This window comes from Equus asinus, chromosome 25, assembly GCF_041296235.1.
Source record: "Equus asinus isolate D_3611 breed Donkey chromosome 25, EquAss-T2T_v2, whole genome shotgun sequence".
Lineage (NCBI taxonomy): Eukaryota > Metazoa > Chordata > Mammalia > Perissodactyla > Equidae > Equus > Equus asinus.
The window spans coordinates 35,949,579-35,970,429 of record NC_091814.1 but is presented as its reverse complement, the minus strand read 5'-3'; the positions used below and the strand labels follow the sequence as shown (position 1 = coordinate 35,970,429).

The following is a 20,851-nucleotide window of genomic DNA, read 5'->3' as shown; positions in this document are numbered from 1 at the left end:
CTGTCACTCTGCATCAGCTGTGCCCATGGGGTATTGTTAACAGAAGCGTTACTTCCTCAGTATTCTCCGAGGCCCACATTTCATCTTGTGGGTCCGGGTTAGACATGGGTGCGTTTAATAGACCCATAGAGCTTGCAAGAACTTGTCTTTGTGTTTTTGGAATAGAGTTGTATATCTTCCAATGTTTTCTCCCTGGGTTCCAAGAGCCATTAACACAGAACAGAGATTTATTTGCTCCAGAGGTGGAATCACGTCTGTGAAATCTACCTCAGTAGCATTGGTTGTTGTGTTTTTAATGCGCTTTTTAATACCCTCCTGTCAATACTTGGAATATGCCGAAAGGCCCCAGGCAGCAGCAAACTCTGGAAGTATTTATGGTTCCTATAGGTTGGGTGCCAGAGAGGCTAATGTTTAAAATCACAATTCCACAGATCAACCAAACTCCTAGCCAGCCAACAAATATATGAATGTTATCTCCCACCAGTACTTGGAAAATGGATTTTGCTTGCCAGCTTTGACCTGAACATGTCTTGTGTAATGAGACAATAACTGACTTTGTTTTCGTTTGAATCAAGTTAGCATATAGTTTCATAAAATAAATGAGGGGAAAAAGTTTCAAACAATGATCACTTCATTGCTCCTAGAACTATCTAGAGATCTGCACTGGTGGATGTGGAAGGGGGCCTGATTTTGCAATATCAAGGCACAGGAGTGGAAGAGAATACAGAAAAGAAGCTCTCCAAAGGCCACCATTTCAGCCTGGTAGCATGACCTATAACACTTGGCGCACAAATTCTTATTTATGATTCTCTGCCACTGATATTGATAGCTGCAGAATTATCCTTCCAAGATCAGCCTGAGCTGTATGGGGTAATCCTTTTATTATCCAAAATCATCTCATGATTCCCAAATTCGCTTGGACACTGTGGTACTGCACAAAGGGAAGTTAATGGTAAAATATCATGTATTGTTGACTTAAGTGCATTCATAACATCGCTACTGTATGTGGCACCAGAGAAGAGCGAGTACAACGGAGGTTTATCATACACTTCATATCAGGTCAGCGGTAGAAAGACATGGTTCCCAAAGGGGTGTTATTCCATAGTAGACTTTTTTTATTGTTTAAAAGGATGCCCCAGAGCACTGTTTCTCAAACTGCAGATCACAATATAGTAGTGGGAGGGTGAAATCAATTTAGTAATCAGGACCAGTTTGGGTCTTTTTATTTTAATGACATAGACTAGAATAAAGAAAGGAATGGAAATTATCAGACTGCCGTGCACATAGTAAGCATAGCTATTGTTTCTGTAACAAATTATATTAGGTTGTATACACGTATAATCATGTACTATTTTGGGTATGGATATATATGTCTCTCTCTCTTTGTATATATGTATATATTTTTAATATGTACTGGTTTTCACGTAATTACTTTGGATTGTAGGCAAAAAAGCTTAGGTGTATTTTAATAGGCTCGAGTGGCAAAAAGTGTTTTCATGTGAGAACGTGTCACTAGCAATCTTGATCTCAGGGTTTTTGATTAATGGCAGTAACCCATTTGGCCCCCAAAAAATTTATCCAAGGTTTTCAGGTGGATACACATGGACCTGTGGTCAGCAGGTAGTTCTGTCCTGGATTTGAGGTTCATTCACTCATGTTTTTCTTGGTTTCCAGGTGGTGGTTGGTGGGGCAGAATGGCACTACATAGCCACTCAGGGGCCCCTGCCACACACATGCCACGACTTCTGGCAGATGGTGTGGGAACAGGGAGCGAATGTGATCGCCATGGTCACCGCAGAAGAGGTAAGAGGAATGGCTGTGCATACGGCCGTCTGTTCCCGGGGGCGGGGTGGCCAGAAGACGGGCTTCATGTTGGTGACTTTCCTGCCCCTTCCTCCTTCCTACAGCTCCATTTCTCTGCAAATCCTTTTCTCTTTGGCATGCATCTATTTTCTCTTCTTACTTCCACATAGATTTGTTTTGTTTTCCAAAGACAATTTATTGTCGCCTCCCATTTTCATCCAGCTTTTAACTCTTTTCCTTGAACTGACGTGAACTAAAATCAAACGAACAAACAAAACGAACCAAACTTCAGTTCAGCCGGCTCACGTTCGTGTGCCAAACAAAGCAATAATCTTTCCCCTGGAATCTGAGAACTTCGGGCTGCTCTGGGTAAATTGACACATATTCCCAACCCGGGGGCATGACCAGCTCCACATGCCATCGTGGTTATCAGCTGCAGAAAGACCAGAAGCTGTTGTTCCTGTAGAGGTCTCTATTCTTTGGGGAGAGAAAAAAGAAATCTTTTTCTTCCTTTGCCAGGTCAAACATAGTTTTTCCTTTGTAACCAGAGAACTCTACGTGGTGTTATAAAAACTGGCGTGCACCACCAGTCAATCTAGCAATTTGCTTGGAGCTTGCTGTATTTAGGGGAAGAAGTTTTGTGTTTCTTCTCTTGTCACGTTTTCAAGTTTTTATTTTAACGACTTCCTTTTTTTCCTTTCATTAAATTTTAGCTTATGCTTTGAAGTCATTGAAGGGACTAGCTTCATCTGTCTTTTACTAATATCTATGGTATTGCATACCTCTTTCCTAACAGTTTTAAAAGCATGGGGAACAGAGAGAACTGAGAAAAAAGTTGTTATTCCCTTCATTGACTGTTCTGAGCAGTTGCTTTTCCAGAACAGCTCATTAGAAGATAGTGGTGAAGGGACTTCAAGCCCTTTAAAGCCAGTTGTACTTCTCTAGGCTGACCTACTGTTTGACCTTCCTACAAAGAGTAAAGTCTCCTTAAAATCTCTAGAATAGTTTTATCACCTTTCCAGATTGCTTCACTGTAAGGGATTCATTCTGCTTAATACAGGGTACCATCTGTGCTACCCTCAGGGGCAGGGGGGTAAACAAGACTGGCATGATCCCTGCCCCAGGGGGCTCCATCCTAGTGGGAAGGACAGTAAAAAGGGAACCAATAAAGTAAGCTCAGATAGAGGTAAGTGCCATGGAGAAAATGGGACCAGGTGATGGGGTCGAGTGCCCGTGGGGGGCGACTTTAGATTAGCTGGGCAGCCAAGGGCCCTCTGTGGAGATTGCATTTGAGCTGAAAGCTGAGCCTGCAAACTTAACAACAGACCCCATTTGTAAATGGTTGCAAATGCACACCCTCAGGAAAGATTATGAAACTAAGGGAGACAGAAAGGGGTGTAACCAGCTCTCTGTTTGAGTTGTTGATTGAACTAAAACAAATGGGTGAGGCTGAAAAAAAATGTGAGATTGACACTAGAGGATAGAGACAGCATCAGTAGTCAGTGGTCAGTGTGGTATAACAGAAGGCACCTGGGATGAATGTCAGAAATGAGAAGCATGACCTAGAACGATTGCCAGAATCGGTCACTCCATCACCTTCGATTGGCTTCCCACTGTCCATGGAATGAAACCCAAAGTCCTTACCGTGGCTGGGAGGCCTTTCTGCTCTGCTCTCTGCTACCCTCTCCAGCACCCACCAGACTGCAGCCACCCTGAAGACCTTTCTGTCTGTGGAACACACTACGCTTGTTTCTGCCTCTGGACTTAGCACCGGCTCTTCTCTCTAACATTCAACTGCAGCTCAGTTGTGAATCTGTTAACTTTTCCATTAATATAATACAATACCGTTGTAAATCTTACTATTGTTCTTAGCTAAAATTTATGGGATCTATTCTGTGATAGACACTGCACAGTGCTACTGAGTTAGTGACTTAGAAGCTATTAGCATTTTCCTCTGTCTTTAGCTTTCAAGATTAAGAGGATAAGCGCTTCCCCTGACTTATTTCTAGTTTTGCTTTTGTGTGTCATTCAGGAAGGTGGACGAACCAAGAGCCACCGATACTGGCCCAAACTGGGTTCCAAGCACAGCTCAGCCACCTATGGCAAGTTCAAGGTCACCACAAAGTTCCGGACAGATTCTGGTTGCTATGCAACCACCGGCTTGAAGGTCAAGCACCTTTTGTCTGGACAGGAAAGGACCGTGTGGCATTTGCAATATACTGACTGGCCCGATCATGGCTGCCCAGAGGATGTCCAAGGATTTTTGTGTAAGTTTTTTCTTCCCAGTTGAGGTTTGATCAACTGCATCAATGGTCTTATCAGTTGGAGGTGAAATGGAAAGAAAGGATGCTTTTTCTTAAGTGACAAAAGTTTTATGACATTGAAGTTTATGTCCCTTCATATCATATGTGTAGAACAGAGAAGACTAATACATGTCATTTATCATATTCTCTTTCTGTTTTATGCAAATAAGCTAAAACTCTGGTAAACTAATTGTTTCTACTTGATTTAGACCTTTAGCTACTCATTAATAAAGCACTATTCTGATACATCCTACATGTCTGAGCCTTGAAAACATTATGCTAAGTAAAATAAATCAGACACAAAAGGGCAAATATTATGTGATTCCGCTTATGTGAGGTACCCAGAATAGGCAGCTTCATCGAGATAGAAAGTAGAGTAAAAGTCACCAGGGGCTGTGGGGAGGGGCAACAGGAAGTTAATGTTTGATGAGTACAAAGTTTCTGTTTGGGATGACCAAGAAGTTCTGGCAATGAATAGTGGTGATGGTTGCACCACATTGTGAATATACTTAGGGCACTGAATTGTACACTTAAAAATGATTAATATGGTAAATTTTATGTTATGTATATTTTACCGCAATCAAAAAACCACAGAGCAATAAAGAAAACACTTATTTTTTATTTCTCCTGGAAGTTTGCATCTCACAAGCCCTGTATTTCCCTACAGCCGTAAATCCGAATGAGTACTTTCTCATACCTGTGATTAAGACACCGAGAATTACTGAAGTCAACTTGTAGTTTTTGCAACTGCCATTTTTGCATTCATTAATTTTTGTATGTTTTTTCAGGATATGGGTATCTTAGAAACGAATTCACCCAGATTATACTCAGAGTTTTATTTGAAATGTCAAAAACTGGATATGTGCCCAGTATGTGCCAGGCACTGGATTGGGCTGTTAGAACCCAGAGATGAAACAGTCTGTTTCAAAGGTACTCACAGTCTCATGAGAAAGGCCCATGACGACAGTCCAGGGGTTATGATCTGACACTGTCGTCTGGTGGCCGCAGTGCTTTCTCTTCCTCTTCACGTGTTCGCATAAATGTCCTGCACTTGTGGAGAAGCCTCATTCCTTCCTTACCCAGCTCAGAAGGAGGCCCTTGGGCTCTCTGCACATCTATTATACCTGCTATGTTCTTGACTCTCCAGCTGGCGGAAGACCTGTGACCACCATGAAGGAACCATCCTCTGGATGTTGGAGAATGTCAAAACCTTGATTTTATTTTGATGTACATTTAGATGGGAGCGGGGTGGAGAAGAGAGCGAGACTAAGTTTTTAAGTACCTAAAAGTACCATTTCACAAGTTCCAGTTTCCTATTAGAGTGACGATGGTACTTGAGGAGTTGAACACTGAAACTAGAAAATAGAAAGATGATTGGAATCAATGGATCTAGAGCAAGATTTAGAGAGGGTTAGTGATTTTGAGGTCAAACGGTTATCTGTAGCTCAAAATATTAATAAGGAGGGCCGTGACCTTTGCAGAACTTTCTTTCCTCATAACAGTGTTCTGTTTATTCCTTTCTGGTAATCTTTTGCTATGTAATTGACTTATTAGAATTTTCTCCAAGACGCAGCAAATGGAAACAATAAAAGTAAATCAGGGGGCCAGCCTGGTGGCGTAGTGGTTAAGTTCACACACTCCGCTTCAGTGGCCTGGGGTTTGCAGGTTTGGATCACAGGCTTGGACCTACACACCACTCATCAAGCCATGCTGTGGCAGCATCCCACATATAAAATAGAGGAAGATTGGCACAGCTCGGTGACAATCTTCCTCAAGCACAAAGAGGAAGATGGGCAGCAGATGTTAGCTCAGGGCCAATCTTCCTCACCAAAAAAAAAAAAAAAAAAAGTAAATCAGTTTGATTGGCAATAGCTCTGATAGAAGATTAAGTTCAAAAGGTGGTTAAAATTAGTCACAGCTTTTAATTCAGAACCAATTTAAGGAATGCCAATTTAAATTACTGAAAAATATAAAGAATACATTTAAACAGTATATATTTATTAACTTACATTTCTAAGAAACTCAGGACAAGTGTGCTGAACAGGGTCTTAGAAACATTGGCTCTCTAGATTTTTAAGAATTTAAAAAGGTTTTTGCTCATGTTTGTATTAGATTACCTGGATGCAGAAGACCTATGCCAAATTGTCTTCCGGCCTCCAAGTGTCTTCACTGAGCTACAGCTTAAGGAACTCTATTAATATGATGGCTAGAGAAAGCATTCATTTAAATCCAGTTTCTCTGTGTTTCATGAAACTCCATTTGATGGTGGCATCTGCTTTATTGATCAATATTCCTTTTACTTCTGTTCTTAAATTTAGCACAAGAAAAGCCTTGTCTTTCGTATGTGAGCATTGCCTTCTGTCAGACAGAGAATGCTCAGTCGCCTAATTTCTTTTCCTCCTCACGGAATAATCATGAAGAGAATTCCATGCACAGTATTTAGCTCTTGTTGGCACCCAATAGCCACTACTATATCTAATCATCTCAGATTGTCCTCCCTCTTTTTTGTTTCATTTTACATTACTGGTGGTGGTGGTGGTGGTAATAGGGTTTTTTTGGTAAACTACTTTAAATGACTTTGTAATTAGATATGGTTATAAGGGAAAATAGGAGTTCTTATTAATTGTATGTAAACAGATACCTTTAAATTACTAGAATGGTGTGAACTCACTTTTTTTCCCCTTCAAGAACCTGAGTGTTTCTTTCCCCTTGTTTTACATCGCTGCATTAGGATGAGGTTTTCTGAGTATCAAGAACCTTCAAATCTGCTCTCCCCTGAGCTAACTACTACAAAATCTCAATTACCAGTTGACCTTTTCTGGTTCTTGAACTGTTTGAGGATTACATTTATATACTTTTCCTTTTTTTCCATGATCATGGAAAAAAAAAGTCATTAAGGCTTGTATTGCTGTAATTTTTCATTTGTGCCCAATTGGCGTACTGCACAGACCCCTGCACGGCCCTGCTGAGCCAGGCAGATGTTGGAAGGGATGGGGGGTGGCACCACCCCTCCCCCTGCAGCCATGTTGCCTCCAGAAAGCAAGGGGGTGGGGGGCTCATCTTGAGCTACTCACATAACCACATGGAATCCCAGCTGAAAAGCAGGCCCCCCCCAAGTCTGTTTTAAAATCTAAAACTGAAGTCAAGCCTCAGTTGACATTCACTCATTCAGTGAGGGGAAGGAAGAAGGGGCAGATGGATGCTCTTCCCACCAGAAATTGGCTCTGACAGGCGGTCGTTTCAAGGGGACCTAGCTGGTGTTCTGATCCCAGTCTGTTAATAGTAGGAATTGCTGTAAGTAATGTCGAGAATCATCTGCTTGGGGGACTTTGGGATTTGCAGAGGGGAAAACAGAATTTAATTTTTAAAAAAGAACTATTTAATTTAAAGAACAAATTCTCCCCTGGCCTAATTGACTCCCAGCTGGTTCTTTCTGGATCCCGGACCCTACAGTGGGTACCAGCCAAATAATTAGTGTCTTGTAAGAAGTGTAAATTATCATCACTTGAAAAAGAAAGATTCACCATCAGGTTCGCCCCCCTCACTTGTATGCAAAGCCATGTAGGACTTTGGTGACAAGATTTGCATTTTGTCTGGCAGCCTACTTGGAGGAGATCCAGTCGGTCCGTCGCCATACCAACAGCATGCTGGAAGGCACCAAGAACCAGCACCCTCCGATCGTCGTCCACTGCAGTGCCGGGGTGGGAAGGACCGGCGTGGTCATTCTTTCTGAGCTGATGATCTACTGCCTGGAGCATAATGAAGTGAGTCATTCTGGGTTTTTGAATACTCCCCCTTGGGGACAAATCTACACCATGGCCAGACCTTCCCCTGTGCCCTTTCGTTTCCAATGCCTAATTTCCTCTCTCCTGACAAGAGTTTTCCAAACCCGTGATTCCTAACTGGACTCTGACATTTCCAGACTTCCTTATCTTTTGTCTTTCGCTGCTCTCTGTAGATACCCAGACAATATAGACGAAGAGATGAAAGTGTGAGATAGGAAACATTTAGGAAATCTGAACTTAGTCGGCATTGACTTCCAGAAGTCTGCAGTGTTTTGTAGACCATCTGGTCTTACAGTGGGTAGTTTTCTGTGGTGGGTTATTTGGTTACGTGTAGTTTAGACGCATCTTGCATTTCTGGGATGTGTTTTGGCCTAAATGCTATGTGAAAATGTGTATACTCTAAAACTGTTTCTCATTCTTCAGAGGGAGGTTTTATTTGATGGAGGTTCTCTGTTCTCGTCCTGGCTGGCAGTGGTGTGCTGTAGCAGAGTGGGGTACATAATCTGAGTGCACAGACAGGGCCTGCCTGTGCCGAAGCTGGCCGCCAAGCCCTGCCCCCCAGAGGAGTGGGCTGCAGTGGAGCTGGGGCCCACAGGGGACGTGGCAATCCGTTACTGCTCCCTGGGGGTCTGGGAGTTACACAGAGGGCTGGTCAATTTCAGAGAGATCAGATAAACAGCAATCAAAGGCTGAAGAATGGTTCTTCTGCCTTCTGTTTTCATGGGGCTTTAGGGTTTTTAAATGGCTTTCACTTTTTCTTAGTCAGGGTCCTCATGGCAGCCAGGTAGAGAAGCCAGGTACATGTCACTCCTCCTGTTTTACAGATTTGGAAACTGAGGCCCAGAAACGATGTAGTGGCTTGTCTGGTGCCACGTGGCTCTTAAGCACTGGTACCAAGGTGAGAAGTGAGGGCTCCTACCTCCTGGTCCACAGTTACTTGCTGTCTTCACTCTGCCTGCAAATGCCCAGTATCATCTGGTTCTTGTTCAATCAAATTATACAGCTTGGAGAATCAAAGGAAACTTCTGAAATGGTTCAGTAGTTTTAAAATTAGGGAACGTTTTAAGGCACATTCTGCAAAGAAATTTATATAATAATGTATGTGTCTACTCAATATCATTAACGGTTTGAAAATCAGATTAAATACTGCCCCACAAAGTTTGTTTTTTTAAACTTCCAGGAAAACAATAAATGCTGTTTAAACATGTTCAAAGGATTTTTAAACTCCCTGCCTATAAAAAGTTAATTGTATAACTTTCAGTCTGTCCATAGGAATGTTTGTGCTGCTAAAACTGGGGGGAAGAGGAGTTTTACTAAATGTGGCCTATTGTTAAAAAAAAAAAAAAAGCAGACATCCTGTTAATGAACAAAATGACCATCATGGAATCGACTTAACAAAAGTTTTCATCTTCTATAAGTTTTTACCCTTTTGTCTCACATGAGATTTCTTGATTATTTGCTTCCTATACCCTGTCACTATAAGAAGTCTCCAGTAGAGTGAATGACTTGCCGCTAAGTCCCAAAGGTCCCAAAGCCACTCAGTGCTGGGAAGATGGAGTAAGATAAAGTGGAATCAGCGTGCTGTGCATGTGGCTTGAGCATAGCCGAGCTCCGCTGGTGGCATCTGTGGGTTCCAGGGACGCAGAGGGCCTTATCAGTCCCTCCCCACTTACATATCTTCCCCCCGCCTCTTGTATCCCTTGCTTCTCCAAATTCCCTTTCTTCTTCCTCAGCTCCCTCTTCTTCCTTTCTGACTTGAGTTGTCTTGTCTGCCCTGAAAATTGTTCTGTCCTGAGCTCTCTGGAGACCCATCAAAGGCTCAGCCTCAGTGGTGTGATGATGTGCACGCGCACTGATCACCAGATGTTATTGGCCCAGGAGAACCTAAACACCACGCGTCAGGGCCAGCATGGTGCAGAGGGAGGCATTCGGCCACTGGGGCCTTGTGTGGACTTGGTGAGGGCTCGCGGTGATTGAATTCTCTATGGTGTGTCCGCACATAGCGGATTTCCTCAATGCCCAGTTGCATGCCAGAACATTCTTTGCTGGAGCGTGGTCAGTCCAGAAAGGACTTCTGTTCCCATTGATATTCAAAGATAGCAAGATGACTCATGGTTTTCACTTCCCTTCCCCTGGCATATATATAGCCAGCCTCTCTGTCCTATTTCCCAAAATGCTATTGGTAGATGATCACGGAGAAAGAAGTCCTCTGCTTTGTTCTGATGCAGCTTCAGCCCTGGCTAGTAAGATTGAAATCCTTATTTCAAGAGAAGAGTGGGACATTTTAGTTTGTTCATTGGTTTTTTAAACGAAGGTTTTGACAAAAAAATATGAAATTGTTTGTCCCATTTTTCTCCTGTCCAAATTTTCCTGCCTTCTTTCCATGGCCTCTGGATTTAGCATACTTTATGTTTTAGGCTGTAATTCATAGTTTGGAGTTTTCTTAGTGAAATGCCTTTTCTTTCTCTTGGAACAAAGATGCATACAGTGAGGTCGGGTAACTGTGAGGTGGGGACGGGAAGGGACTCTTCCAGGCTGCTCTGAGAAGCCTCTTTGTGGCCCACAGCCATGACATTTTAATGCCCATACGCTTTTTCAGACAACACTAGTTTTATGGTTTGCAGTACTCTTGGCCCCCTGGATTCAGCTGTCTCACTAGCCAAAGAGCAAGATGTCTTGATCTTGCTGCTTTTCCGAATAAGTTATCCTTCCTTCCTAGAGTCGGGAGGAGAAAATGCCTTCTGAGCCAGAATCAGCTGCCACATGTTTTCTTGGGTTAGGGACAATGGCCAGCAGAGCCTGTGGAAATGAATCTTCAAGCCAACTGGGACTCTTTCATTGAGGACCAGGGGAACCATCTTTGTCGTGTCTCCAAACTGCCCCATATTAGATAATATACTGTCCTTGGGGCTGAGTCTTACAGGCTGTTGAGATGGTAATGATCATGATGGAGGTGGTGGTGGCAGAGATGGAGGGGGAGGTGGAGGAGATGGTGGTGAAAGTGGTGGAGGTGGCTGCTATTTTAGCCAGCCCTAGTGGTCTAGTGGTTAAGATTTGGCACTCTCACCCTGCTGCCCAGGTTCACTTCCCAGTCAGGCAACCATAGTCAGTTGTCATATTGTGGCGGCTCTGTGTTGCCAGGATGCTGAAAGCTGCCCCACCAGTATCTCAAATACCAGCAGGGTCCCCCATGGTGGACAGGTTTCAGCAGAGCTTCCAGACTAAGACAGACCAGGAAGAAGCACCTGGCCACCCACTTCCGACAAAATTGGCCATGAAAACCCTGTGGATAGCAGTGGAGCATTGTCTGACATGGCACCGGAAGGTGAGAGGATGGTGCAGAAAGACCTGGAAGGGTTCTAGTCTGCTGTACACAGAGTCACTGTAGCACTAACAACAGCAAAACCTGTATCAAGTGTTTCCCTTGTGGCAGCACTATTCTGAGAGCCTTACAGTATTAGCCCAAGTAGCCTTCACAGTACCCCTATGAGAGTGGTCCTGTTAGCACCTTTGCATAACAGAAGAGAAACTGAGGCACTAGTAGATGAAGGAATGTGCCCACATTCCAGCTGTGATTCAGCAGATGAAGCCTGACCCAGAGCCTGTGCTCCTGCCTCCTGCGGGACTCTGCCTCTGTGTCACAGACTGATGGGCAGGGGAGGAGCAGCCTTATTCTATCCTTTCATCTACAGTGTCCAACACAGAGTAATGCTGTCAAATGTCATGTTAATTAATTTCATTATCAGGGGGCTCTAGGTTGTATATCTTGATATCAGTCACTTTGGAGAATAGTTTAGGCAAAGACCCACTAGTTACCATCAGAACTTTATGTCTAGACTCTATATTTTGACTGAAAGTCTGAGGATTCACATACCTTTTTCTCTTTCCTTATTACCAGGGACTTGACTTTGTCCCTTTTGAATCTGTGGGGTGCATTACTTAACTGGTTTGAGAGAAGAGCAACTAAAAAGGATGGCGTGGGTTGACTCGTAGCTACACAAAGTTTGGAAATAGCTGAAATTACTTTTGAAAGCAAAGTTTGAAAGTAAAGTACGAGAAGGCATCCAGCTGAGTTTTTATTATTTTCTTTTCGGTGCTTGCTCAGTCCTTGATAACTTTGTGGGTGTGGTTGATTGCCTGAGCAGGGGGAGTGTGCAGAGGGTATGTTGGCGTCGTTGGCGTCATTGGCTTCAATGTGCTTCTGCCGTGGCTGGTCCAGGAGGATGGAAGTGATGCAAGTGAGGGGACCAGGACAGCTTCTGGTCTGCTCATACACCATGAACCACCCTATTAATTCCCTTCCATTGAAGATAAATCTGTATTCTCAATGAATTGACACATAGGCAAGCTCATTTAATACTCAAGACATTTTCAGTTAAAGGCTTTCACTCCAAACGTGACTGGCATTCAGAGATTGTGCTTTGACGTTTTAAAGGTTTACCCGTAAATTATCTTGCTTGATCATGATTATGATCCCGTGACGTGGCACGATGGGCATGCTTGTTCTTATTTGATTAATATTAATAAAATAGTAGTGAGTAGTCTTCATTAAGAGCTCACTGTGTGCCAGACGCTGTGCTAAATGCTTTACATGCATTTCATCATTCGATCCTGTGAGGTGGGTACTATTTATCGCCCCATGTTATTGCTGAGGAAATGTTACAAACTTGGGCAAGGCCACACTGCCATTAGAGGAAGCATCATTATCCTTGTTTTACCAAGGAAGAAGCTAAGACCCAGAGATGTCTTCAGTCCTACCACTGGGCGTGGTAGAGTTGAGAGTACCAGTTGGGTTTAACTCCAGCCTCTGTGTTTTCTCTAACAGACTGGTCTCTATTTAAAATATCACACCCGTGGTACATGATGACCAGGTGCTCCAGTTGTTGGTGTAAAGTCTTTGATTGGGAAAACCTAGAGGGGGCCCAGTTCTTTGCTTTCTCTTGTACCTGCATGTGGGCAGTGAGCGAATGCTTCCTGGATGAGGGAATGAGGAATGACCCAAGGGAAGCCCCCCATCTCAAGATCTTGTCCTTTTTCTCTTTTATTGCAGAAAGTGGAAGTGCCCATGATGCTGAGGCTCCTCAGGGAGCAAAGGATGTTCATGATCCAGACCATCGCTCAGTACAAGTTTGTCTACCAAGTTCTCATCCAGTTCCTCCAAAACTCCAGACTCATTTAACCCCCTGATCCAGCTCCTGGAAGAGGAATCCTGCTCCATCTTGCAGATGGGGAGGCACCTCCAGACAACATCTGCTCCTCCAGTCCGGTGCAGATGGCTGGAGCCGGCAGGCCACAGGCTCCCTGAAGATGGGAGCCAAGATCATTCAAAACTTCATGTATTATTTTATATGAGATAATTTATTTTTTTCCCCTTTGGAATAACTTTTGTGAGTCATTGTAATGCAGTTTTCACAATAATATAGTACTTTTCTTTTGAACCACATTTTGACTGATCTGCATTGTAATACGTCAGTAGGGAAAGGTTGCCTGGTGGATCATTTTGGGGACAGAGGCATAAGGGAATGCATCTGTAGTGAAGGTGTAGCCATATTTATAACCAACTGAAATTCATCAGCTTAATTGCTTGTGCCCAAATCAAAGATGGAAAGAAAATGAATTTATCCTAAAATATAAAGATATCCTAAAATATGAAGGGCAAGACCCTTCCCTGAAGGAGAAGACACTATTCTCTTATATTCTGGGGCTCGTGAGGCTTGATGAACAGTTTCCTCTCTCTTCCTTTCTGTTTTCACCCTCAGTTGTCTCTTTTTTTGCCCCCAAGCTTGAGCGAAAGGTGGGAAAAGCTCCGGGAAATACTCCTTTTATGGTGCAGTAATTGCCATCACTCAGGCTGAATGAGGAGCTCTGTGTTCTGTCTTTCTCCACCACCTTGTGCTGGGCTCTGGAGCCTGGGTCTCCTTGCCGGGAACTGCAGCCTCAGTGTTTGCTGCTTCTCCTCATTTGCCCAATGGGCCCCAGTCTGGTGGCCTTTGAGGCCCTGGGCCAGGCCATCTGTGCAGCTAGGCCTCTTGCCTGATTGAGAAAAGATAATAGAGCAGAGAAAGGAGGCAGGCAGGCTCTTGATCCTGTTTCTTATTCACATATGATGTGTGTGCTGGATGAGGGCCTGAGGTCGAGGTGCTGGGTGCGTTCTGTCTCTGCATCAGTCATGAAGTCATTGGAAGGGTTATAAAGGAAACCATTGGGAAGGCTGATTTATGGGGGTTCTTTGGCACTCAGGGAGCAGGGGCCTGGCCAGCAGCCACACCAAATATGACCCCCACTGTGCTGCTGTCGTCTCCAGGCTTTGGTCTGCGAGAGCAGAACTAAGCCCACTCAGGACCCTGTAGTCCAAATCTGGGCCCGTATGATGGAAGACGGTGGAATTTGTGCCAAAGTCCTTTGCTGCTTTCCTTTTCTCCATACGATCCACTCTCTGGTCAGTGAGGGCATTAACGCTGCTGAGTTTGAAGCTCGGTTCTTGGTTTGTCTCTTACTGTGCCTTCATGGGTCACTGTCCTTCTGAATTTCTGAGGTTGAGGTTAGTACACAATAAATCATCTTCCATGCATTTTCCCTCTTGCTGAATTTTGGGGAATTTTCCTCTCTACTGTCTAGTTTTTCTTGGATGCAACTTTTAAATTGTGGTTTTGGTCTTAGAATTGACCATTGAGGTGCTCCATCCTGCCTTCCTCCACTGCTGCCTTTTTCTTTTTTTTCCCTGAGCTGAAAATGCAAAGAACAGCATCAAACAACCAGAAAGAGTGTGCCTTTGTGACTTTGTTACCACATGCTGGCAGATGGGTGTGGAAGCAGATTCCCGATGAACGACTTCGGGCTCGCCATCAACTCAGTTTCACCTCCTCCTAGGGGTTGTAATTCTCTGTATTTAGACTCCGTGTGTCTGGAGATGGAGGGCCTCCTTTCTTTTCCTCCAAGGTCTGCAGAATCAGTCAAGGAGTATAACTTCAACTGAAGTCTGTAGATTCGGGGAGCCTGGTGTATGTTCTAAAAAAGAAAACCGTTAGTATGACTTGTATTTTCAGTGGAACAGAGCTCATAACCTTCACTATGAGACGCCCAGAATTTGATCAGCAACAGGCAAAGAAGTATTTGTTTCCTTTCCTTAGAGATTTTCCATCCTTGGGATAGTCTGCTGTTTGGGATGTTTTAACAGTTGGTCTGCAGCAACTGGTTTATTGTTTGATGAACAACGTCAGTATTTCTCTTTCGTCTCTTAGGCCCCAACATGGGCACTGTTCAAATTAAGTCTCACGTGGGCAGCATGTAGACCTGCTGTCTCTTTGAGCTCATCGCTCGTGGTCCTCCTTTCAAGCCGTCCACTGTTGCCACTTTATGCTACAGAATATTCATTAGTGCCCAAAATGCAGGGAAGAAGTGGGTTTACTATCCAATTTCCTAGCCAACGTTTATATTGACACCCAAAGGAAAACATTTAAAAGTTATTCCACATATTTCATTTTTAAAAACAAAAGCTTTTCGTCCTTTAGCACATTTTGCATTCCTTTTCACATCTCCAGTAAATGCCAACATATCTCCCATTAAATTAGCAGCAGCCATTTAAAGTCCTTTCAGTGGCATCTGCATAATAATTGCCCAGAGATGCTTTATATCTGGGAAGCCGGCCAAGGAATAAACCTTGAAGCAAAGTGTATTAAATTAGTTATCTAGTTAGAGCTTTTGGAATGAGCTCCTGATGATGCGTCAAGTCTGAAGCTGGAGCTGTCAGGGTTTGTTGCTGTAGTTTGGGTTTGAAGGGAGAAAATTAAAAATGGAGGGCAAAAAAAGATACCATCTCATAACAAAGCCATCCACCACTTTCAGGCCTCTGGTCTTGAAGTTTCCAGTTGAGATGTTTTGTTTCTTTCATCCACGCTCATTTGGAGACATTGACTCGGTGTTCATCCTTGTTTACTGTGGTCCCTGGATCATGGGGGCTGAGTTTGACGTCTTCATCCTTGAGCTGAGCCGAACCTGCTGGCAAAGCTGAGTCAGGTCCTGTTGAGCATTATTGGTTTCCTTGGGTCCTCAGGAGGACCACCTTTTGGTAGCATTTACATTTTTATACACCACTTTCCCTGGATAGGAAGTAAAGGAGGATTTAGCTGCGTTAGAGAGGGATGTCAATGCTGATTTCTTTATAGGAGAGGAAAGAGGGCTGAGCTCCTCACCTCAGTTGGAGGGGCCCAGGAAGATTAGGGAAGGTGAAAACATCCTCACATGGAATATTTTGAGTAATAAACTTTTGAGGAGCCTAAACAGAATTTTACTTTTACAACCTTTGTGGTCCTAGATTGAGAAGAACTTAAGTTTTTTGACTGTAATGAATCTGTCATTGTTTGCCTATGAGTCCCTTGGCCATCTCTGGCCCCTTCCTCCATCAGCCTGGATAGATGGTCTTTGTGGGCTCTGCTGGGAGGGTCCTGTGGGACTTGACCACTGGTTTGCCCAGTACTCACTGAGCCTTTATCCTGCCTGCTCTCAGCTCTTGCAGTTCAGTTATAAACTCCAGTGGGCACAGTAGGTCAGCATTTTTCTCTAGCTGCCTACTTTTCTTATCTTTTCCAGCTTAATATAGGTTGACCCATATGAAATTTCCAGTAGTTGGATCATATTTTATGTATAATGACAGGAAATTCATATGAGTCAACCTAATATGTACAGTTTGTTTCTTCTCCTTGATATAGTATGGATCCCAGCACGCCGTATGTCATTTCTCCAAACAAGTGCTAATGAACATGAAGTGTGTGCCGTGGGCTCTTGGCTCTTTTTGTGAACCTGCTGCCTCGCTGTAGTGACCCTTGCCACACTCGGTGAGTGGGCCATCTTCTGGGGCTTGGAAGTACTCTTTGCAGAGACATTAGCACCCCGTTGATTCTCATAGGCAGGGTTGGCCATCAGGCACATCATTATGGGGTTTTCAGCTCCCATCCTTTCTTGATGTACCATCTGTGTTAGCTGACTTCAGCCCAGTGGTAATGAAACATGATGTGTGCACCTGAAGGTGTCCTTGGTCAGAAAGCAGAATGTGCTTTTTAATTTCTCTCCTCCGCTGCCAGTGGTATGCTTGATGGTGAAAGTGGGTATGGTTACTGATTTTCTTTTTGGGGAGATATGTCAGTCACTTGAGGTGGATGAGGGGGAGAAGGTACAAGGGCATTCTAAGATGTATGCCAGGGAGCTTAGACTCCTTCATTCCTCCTCTGTGTTGGGAATAATTGTTGGGGGTCCTAGAGTAAGAAATTTCCAGAAGCACCAAGTAATTACTATTGGGCTCTTAAGGTGGCCCTTTTTGGGACTTCAGCTTTTTCATGTTTTACCAAAGATTCTTCTGCTGCTGTGTTTTATTTTCTTGGCTGTGGATTTTATCAGACACTCGTCACGCTCTTGTTTAGTGATTTCTTCGTGAGCTAAGGAACAACTAATCCAGCAGGGCTTCCACATGGAGACATTGAGGTTTTCCATGGACACCACACAGATGTTCCAGTGGCTTCCAGCTTTACGGGTGAAGAACTAGTTGGCCCTATAGAGTGGCTCTCTAGAATGTTAAACTTTGTTTGACACTTGCCTTGGACTCTTGAGCAAGAGAGCAGAATGCCTCTTGTCTTTGCCTCAACTTCTAAGATATTTTGGGGGAAAAGACTTTATTAATACATCTGTTGAAATTAACAGCAACGTGCCTGGGAGAAATGTGAGGGTGTATCCATCAAATTCTGCCAACCCAAATGTGTTGCCCCGAAAGTCAGTTATTCATGGGGTCCTGTGAAACTCAACAGCCAGCTCGGCTAATACTCACCCTTTCTCCTGTCTGCTCTCAGGTTTTACATTCGGGTTGTAAACCCAGGTAGGTGCGCATGTTTATCGAGCTGACAACCTTATCTTTTGCAGCTTAATATAGCTGCATCTGCTTTCACAAGGTCAAACTAAAAAGTTCTCTGTTAAATGTCCGTGAGCCTGGCGTGGAGTATCTGGCATCAGTCGGTTTCAGAGGACGGGGGAATATACTGTTGTTTGGTGCAGCAAAGGGAAGGATGCGCCTCAGTTACTCCTCTTCAGAGCAGTCAGCCCTCCCATTTTAAAAATAAGTTCAAGGACGTCTCGTTGTAAGGCGGGAGGGCTAGAGCTGACATGCAGCCCGAGTATGACAAGCATCTGCATAGAGTCACTCTTCCTTCTGGCCATCAGGGTCATTCTTTCCAAAAAGTGCCAGAAGCTTGCCCAGAGAAGAGCTATAAATGGGAAGAGGAAGGGTTTTTAGCTCAGCCCTGAAGTTGCTATCAAAAAGTGTATTGTTTCACAATTTTCTGAGCTCTGGCATGTCTCTCTCACTCCCTATATCCCTTTCTGCAAGGCCAGAGGGATGGAAACGGTGAGGTGGCACCCCTCGGAAAGACTGGGCTGTGATGTTGGGATCTGTCTCACCCTTGCTTCTGGTTTTAAACTGTCTTCACTGTCGCAGGAGAGCTTGATGAGTGTCACGGGTTCTGATGCATGCCTCGATTTGCTGCTCAAGAATGCCGTCTCCCCTCGCTTGCTGCTGGCCCTTCCTTTCCTTGAAGCCTTATTAGCAGGGGTTTCTGTGCATCCATATGGCTCCCAGAGTTAGCAAGCACGGCTCCTAGGCATCTTGATTCCTCTCTCCTGCGATCCCAGGGGGGAATCAGGGCACCGAAGTTGGGAGGAGGTCAGTACCGTGACTGCCATTTTCCTTGTCTCACTGGGGGGCACGGGCAGGGCTATTTTCTGATGTTACCCTCTTCATTCCAAGAGCACCTCATTCCTTGAGGGCTGTCCCGACCTTTCCTTGTTTTTCATTTGCCTTCTGGATCAGCTCTCAACAGGGCACTTTTTCTTTCCTTTCCCTACTCTCTTAGTGCAACCTCTACAAAATAGTTAAATCTAGTCATAGAGAATCCTTCTCTTAAACCTCTCCAAATTATGTAATTAGGAAATCTAATTTTAACTTTTAAAAGCTTATATAGTTTCAAGGAATAAGATCTGGCAAACGGAAATAACCAGCATGGAAAGAGCTCCGAAGCTGTTGGCAACCAGGAAGCTGCCCTTACGTACTCTTTTTTTTCCCCCTGGAGATGGACATTATCATTCAGTACTAGAAGAGATGAAAGAAAAGATGGATTTGATTTTTCAGTCCTGTTTAAAAGGGTGATTGCAACCATTCTTGGTATTTATTTCAAGGTGAACTTACATAGATTCACAGTGGCTGCGTTTGGCATAGTGAAGTGTGTAGTCAAATCGATTTGTTCTAGCTTCTTCCTGCTGAACCATGTTCCCTTCCTCACAGCCTCTACACAGACTGATCCATCCAGTGAAACAGGTCAAGCTCTGGGGCTCTCCAGGAACATTTACGAGTTGTGATCAGGTCTCAGTTATCTAGGAAGGAGCAGGATAAGCTGTCCATCCAACCTGTGACTTCTACTCTTTCTTCCCAGCCTCCTCCTTCAGGGAAACACAGAAAGCTGAAAAGATTGGATCGGAGTCTTTTTGTGCCTTGGGGTGGAACCATTTTGCTAAAATCTCAGGAATCTTGCTCTGAGTTTTGCTAGGGCAGCTCTCAGAGCAGGGGGTGCCTGGCATTCTCAGCATTTCTCAGGGGCCTCCCACCTCCCTCACCTGCAGTGTCAGCTAATAAATACCTTCAGCAGAGAGCGGAAAGCTGTAATTCAGAGCCATTTCTTTATCAGCTTGAACTCTGTAAAATGTTACTGCAGTTCCCTTTGACTGAACTTTCTTGCCACTGTTTGGAATCTTAAAAATCTATTCACCGTATCCTTTTAGAAGTAAGCTTGCTCTTCATCAGAGATGATTTCCTGTGTATGTCCTTTGTTCCTTCAGTAGTCAAACTAACCTGCTTAAGGATACTTACATGGCAAGACAAAAAGGTTTACATATGCAGATGACTATTAAACGTATAACCTTATGTAATTTGTGTTACATCAAGTAACCGGCCAATCTAGTTGGTTTCACTGGACTGTTGTTGTGGTATCATTGAAAACAATTGACATTGAATAGGTTTCATTTTGAAACGATGTATAGACAAGTCCCCAACTTAGAAACCAGTTTGTTCTTAAGGTTCTTGGGTCAGCCCCCCGAAGCCTTCTGATCTCCAACACGGCAGAAATGTAGGGCTGTGTCAGCCAGAGCTGGTTGACTGTTGTGGGCTGACCTGGAAATCGAGCCACCTATGAAGTTGTTGCTGTGAGAAATGCATTCCAGGTTGGGCCTTGGGATCCTGAAAACACATTCTTCTCCCCGTGGTGGCCGGCCTCTTGCTACCTTGCAGGATGGAAGTCCAGTCTCTTGACAACAAACTACATTTATAAGGGGAGAGAGGGAGTGGGAAGCGTATAGGACATTCCCTAATTTGGGGAGTGATTTATCTAAATATTCATGTCCACTTTACCTTGGTATGAACTCCCTCTCGATTTGATGATATTGAAAGCCTTAAATAAAACTATGCATGCTCTTCTATGTGCTTTTTTATATCAGTAAATAAGCTTATGCTTGCCAGTTTCATACACAATTATGAGGTGTATAAAACTGACTTTTGACAGTATTTTTTGCACTGTTTCCTATCTGTTTTTATAAAGTCTTATTTAGATATTGGTCCTAGTTACATATTATGTTCTCACTCCCCTTGTCATTGCTGTAAAATGTTTCATATGTGCCTTTACAAATGTGAGATCTTTATTCTAACCTTTTTTGTAAAAGATATCTATTGATTTCCATATGCAATAAACTTTTTTTTTTTCAGAGAGAATAGTTGCATCTTCTAACTCTCTTCTGTCCTGTGTATGTTTGCATTAGTTGAAAGCACCAACATCTGTTACCTCTAGGATTATGTTGGGATAGGCAGGAATGCCTGGGAAAATCAGCTTTCTGAGTTTTTTAAAGCCCATTTATTACCACCCACTTTTCATT

General features: G+C 43.7%; 1 protein-coding gene across 1 annotated transcript in view; it reads left to right on the top strand.

Moving 5' to 3' along the window:
• Positions 1–20,677, top strand: part of PTPN14 (protein tyrosine phosphatase non-receptor type 14) — a 174,092-nt gene extending 153,415 nt beyond the window's left edge. Inside the window, exons 16-19 of the mRNA XM_014865778.3 lie at positions 1,675–1,803; positions 3,836–4,070; positions 7,707–7,870; positions 12,942–20,677. Of these exons, the coding sequence (XP_014721264.3) occupies positions 1,675–1,803; positions 3,836–4,070; positions 7,707–7,870; positions 12,942–13,070 (657 nt within the window). The 3' untranslated portion in view covers positions 13,071–20,677. The remainder of the gene's footprint in view (positions 1–1,674; positions 1,804–3,835; positions 4,071–7,706; positions 7,871–12,941) is intronic.
• The last annotated feature ends 174 nt before the right edge of the window (positions 20,678–20,851 follow it).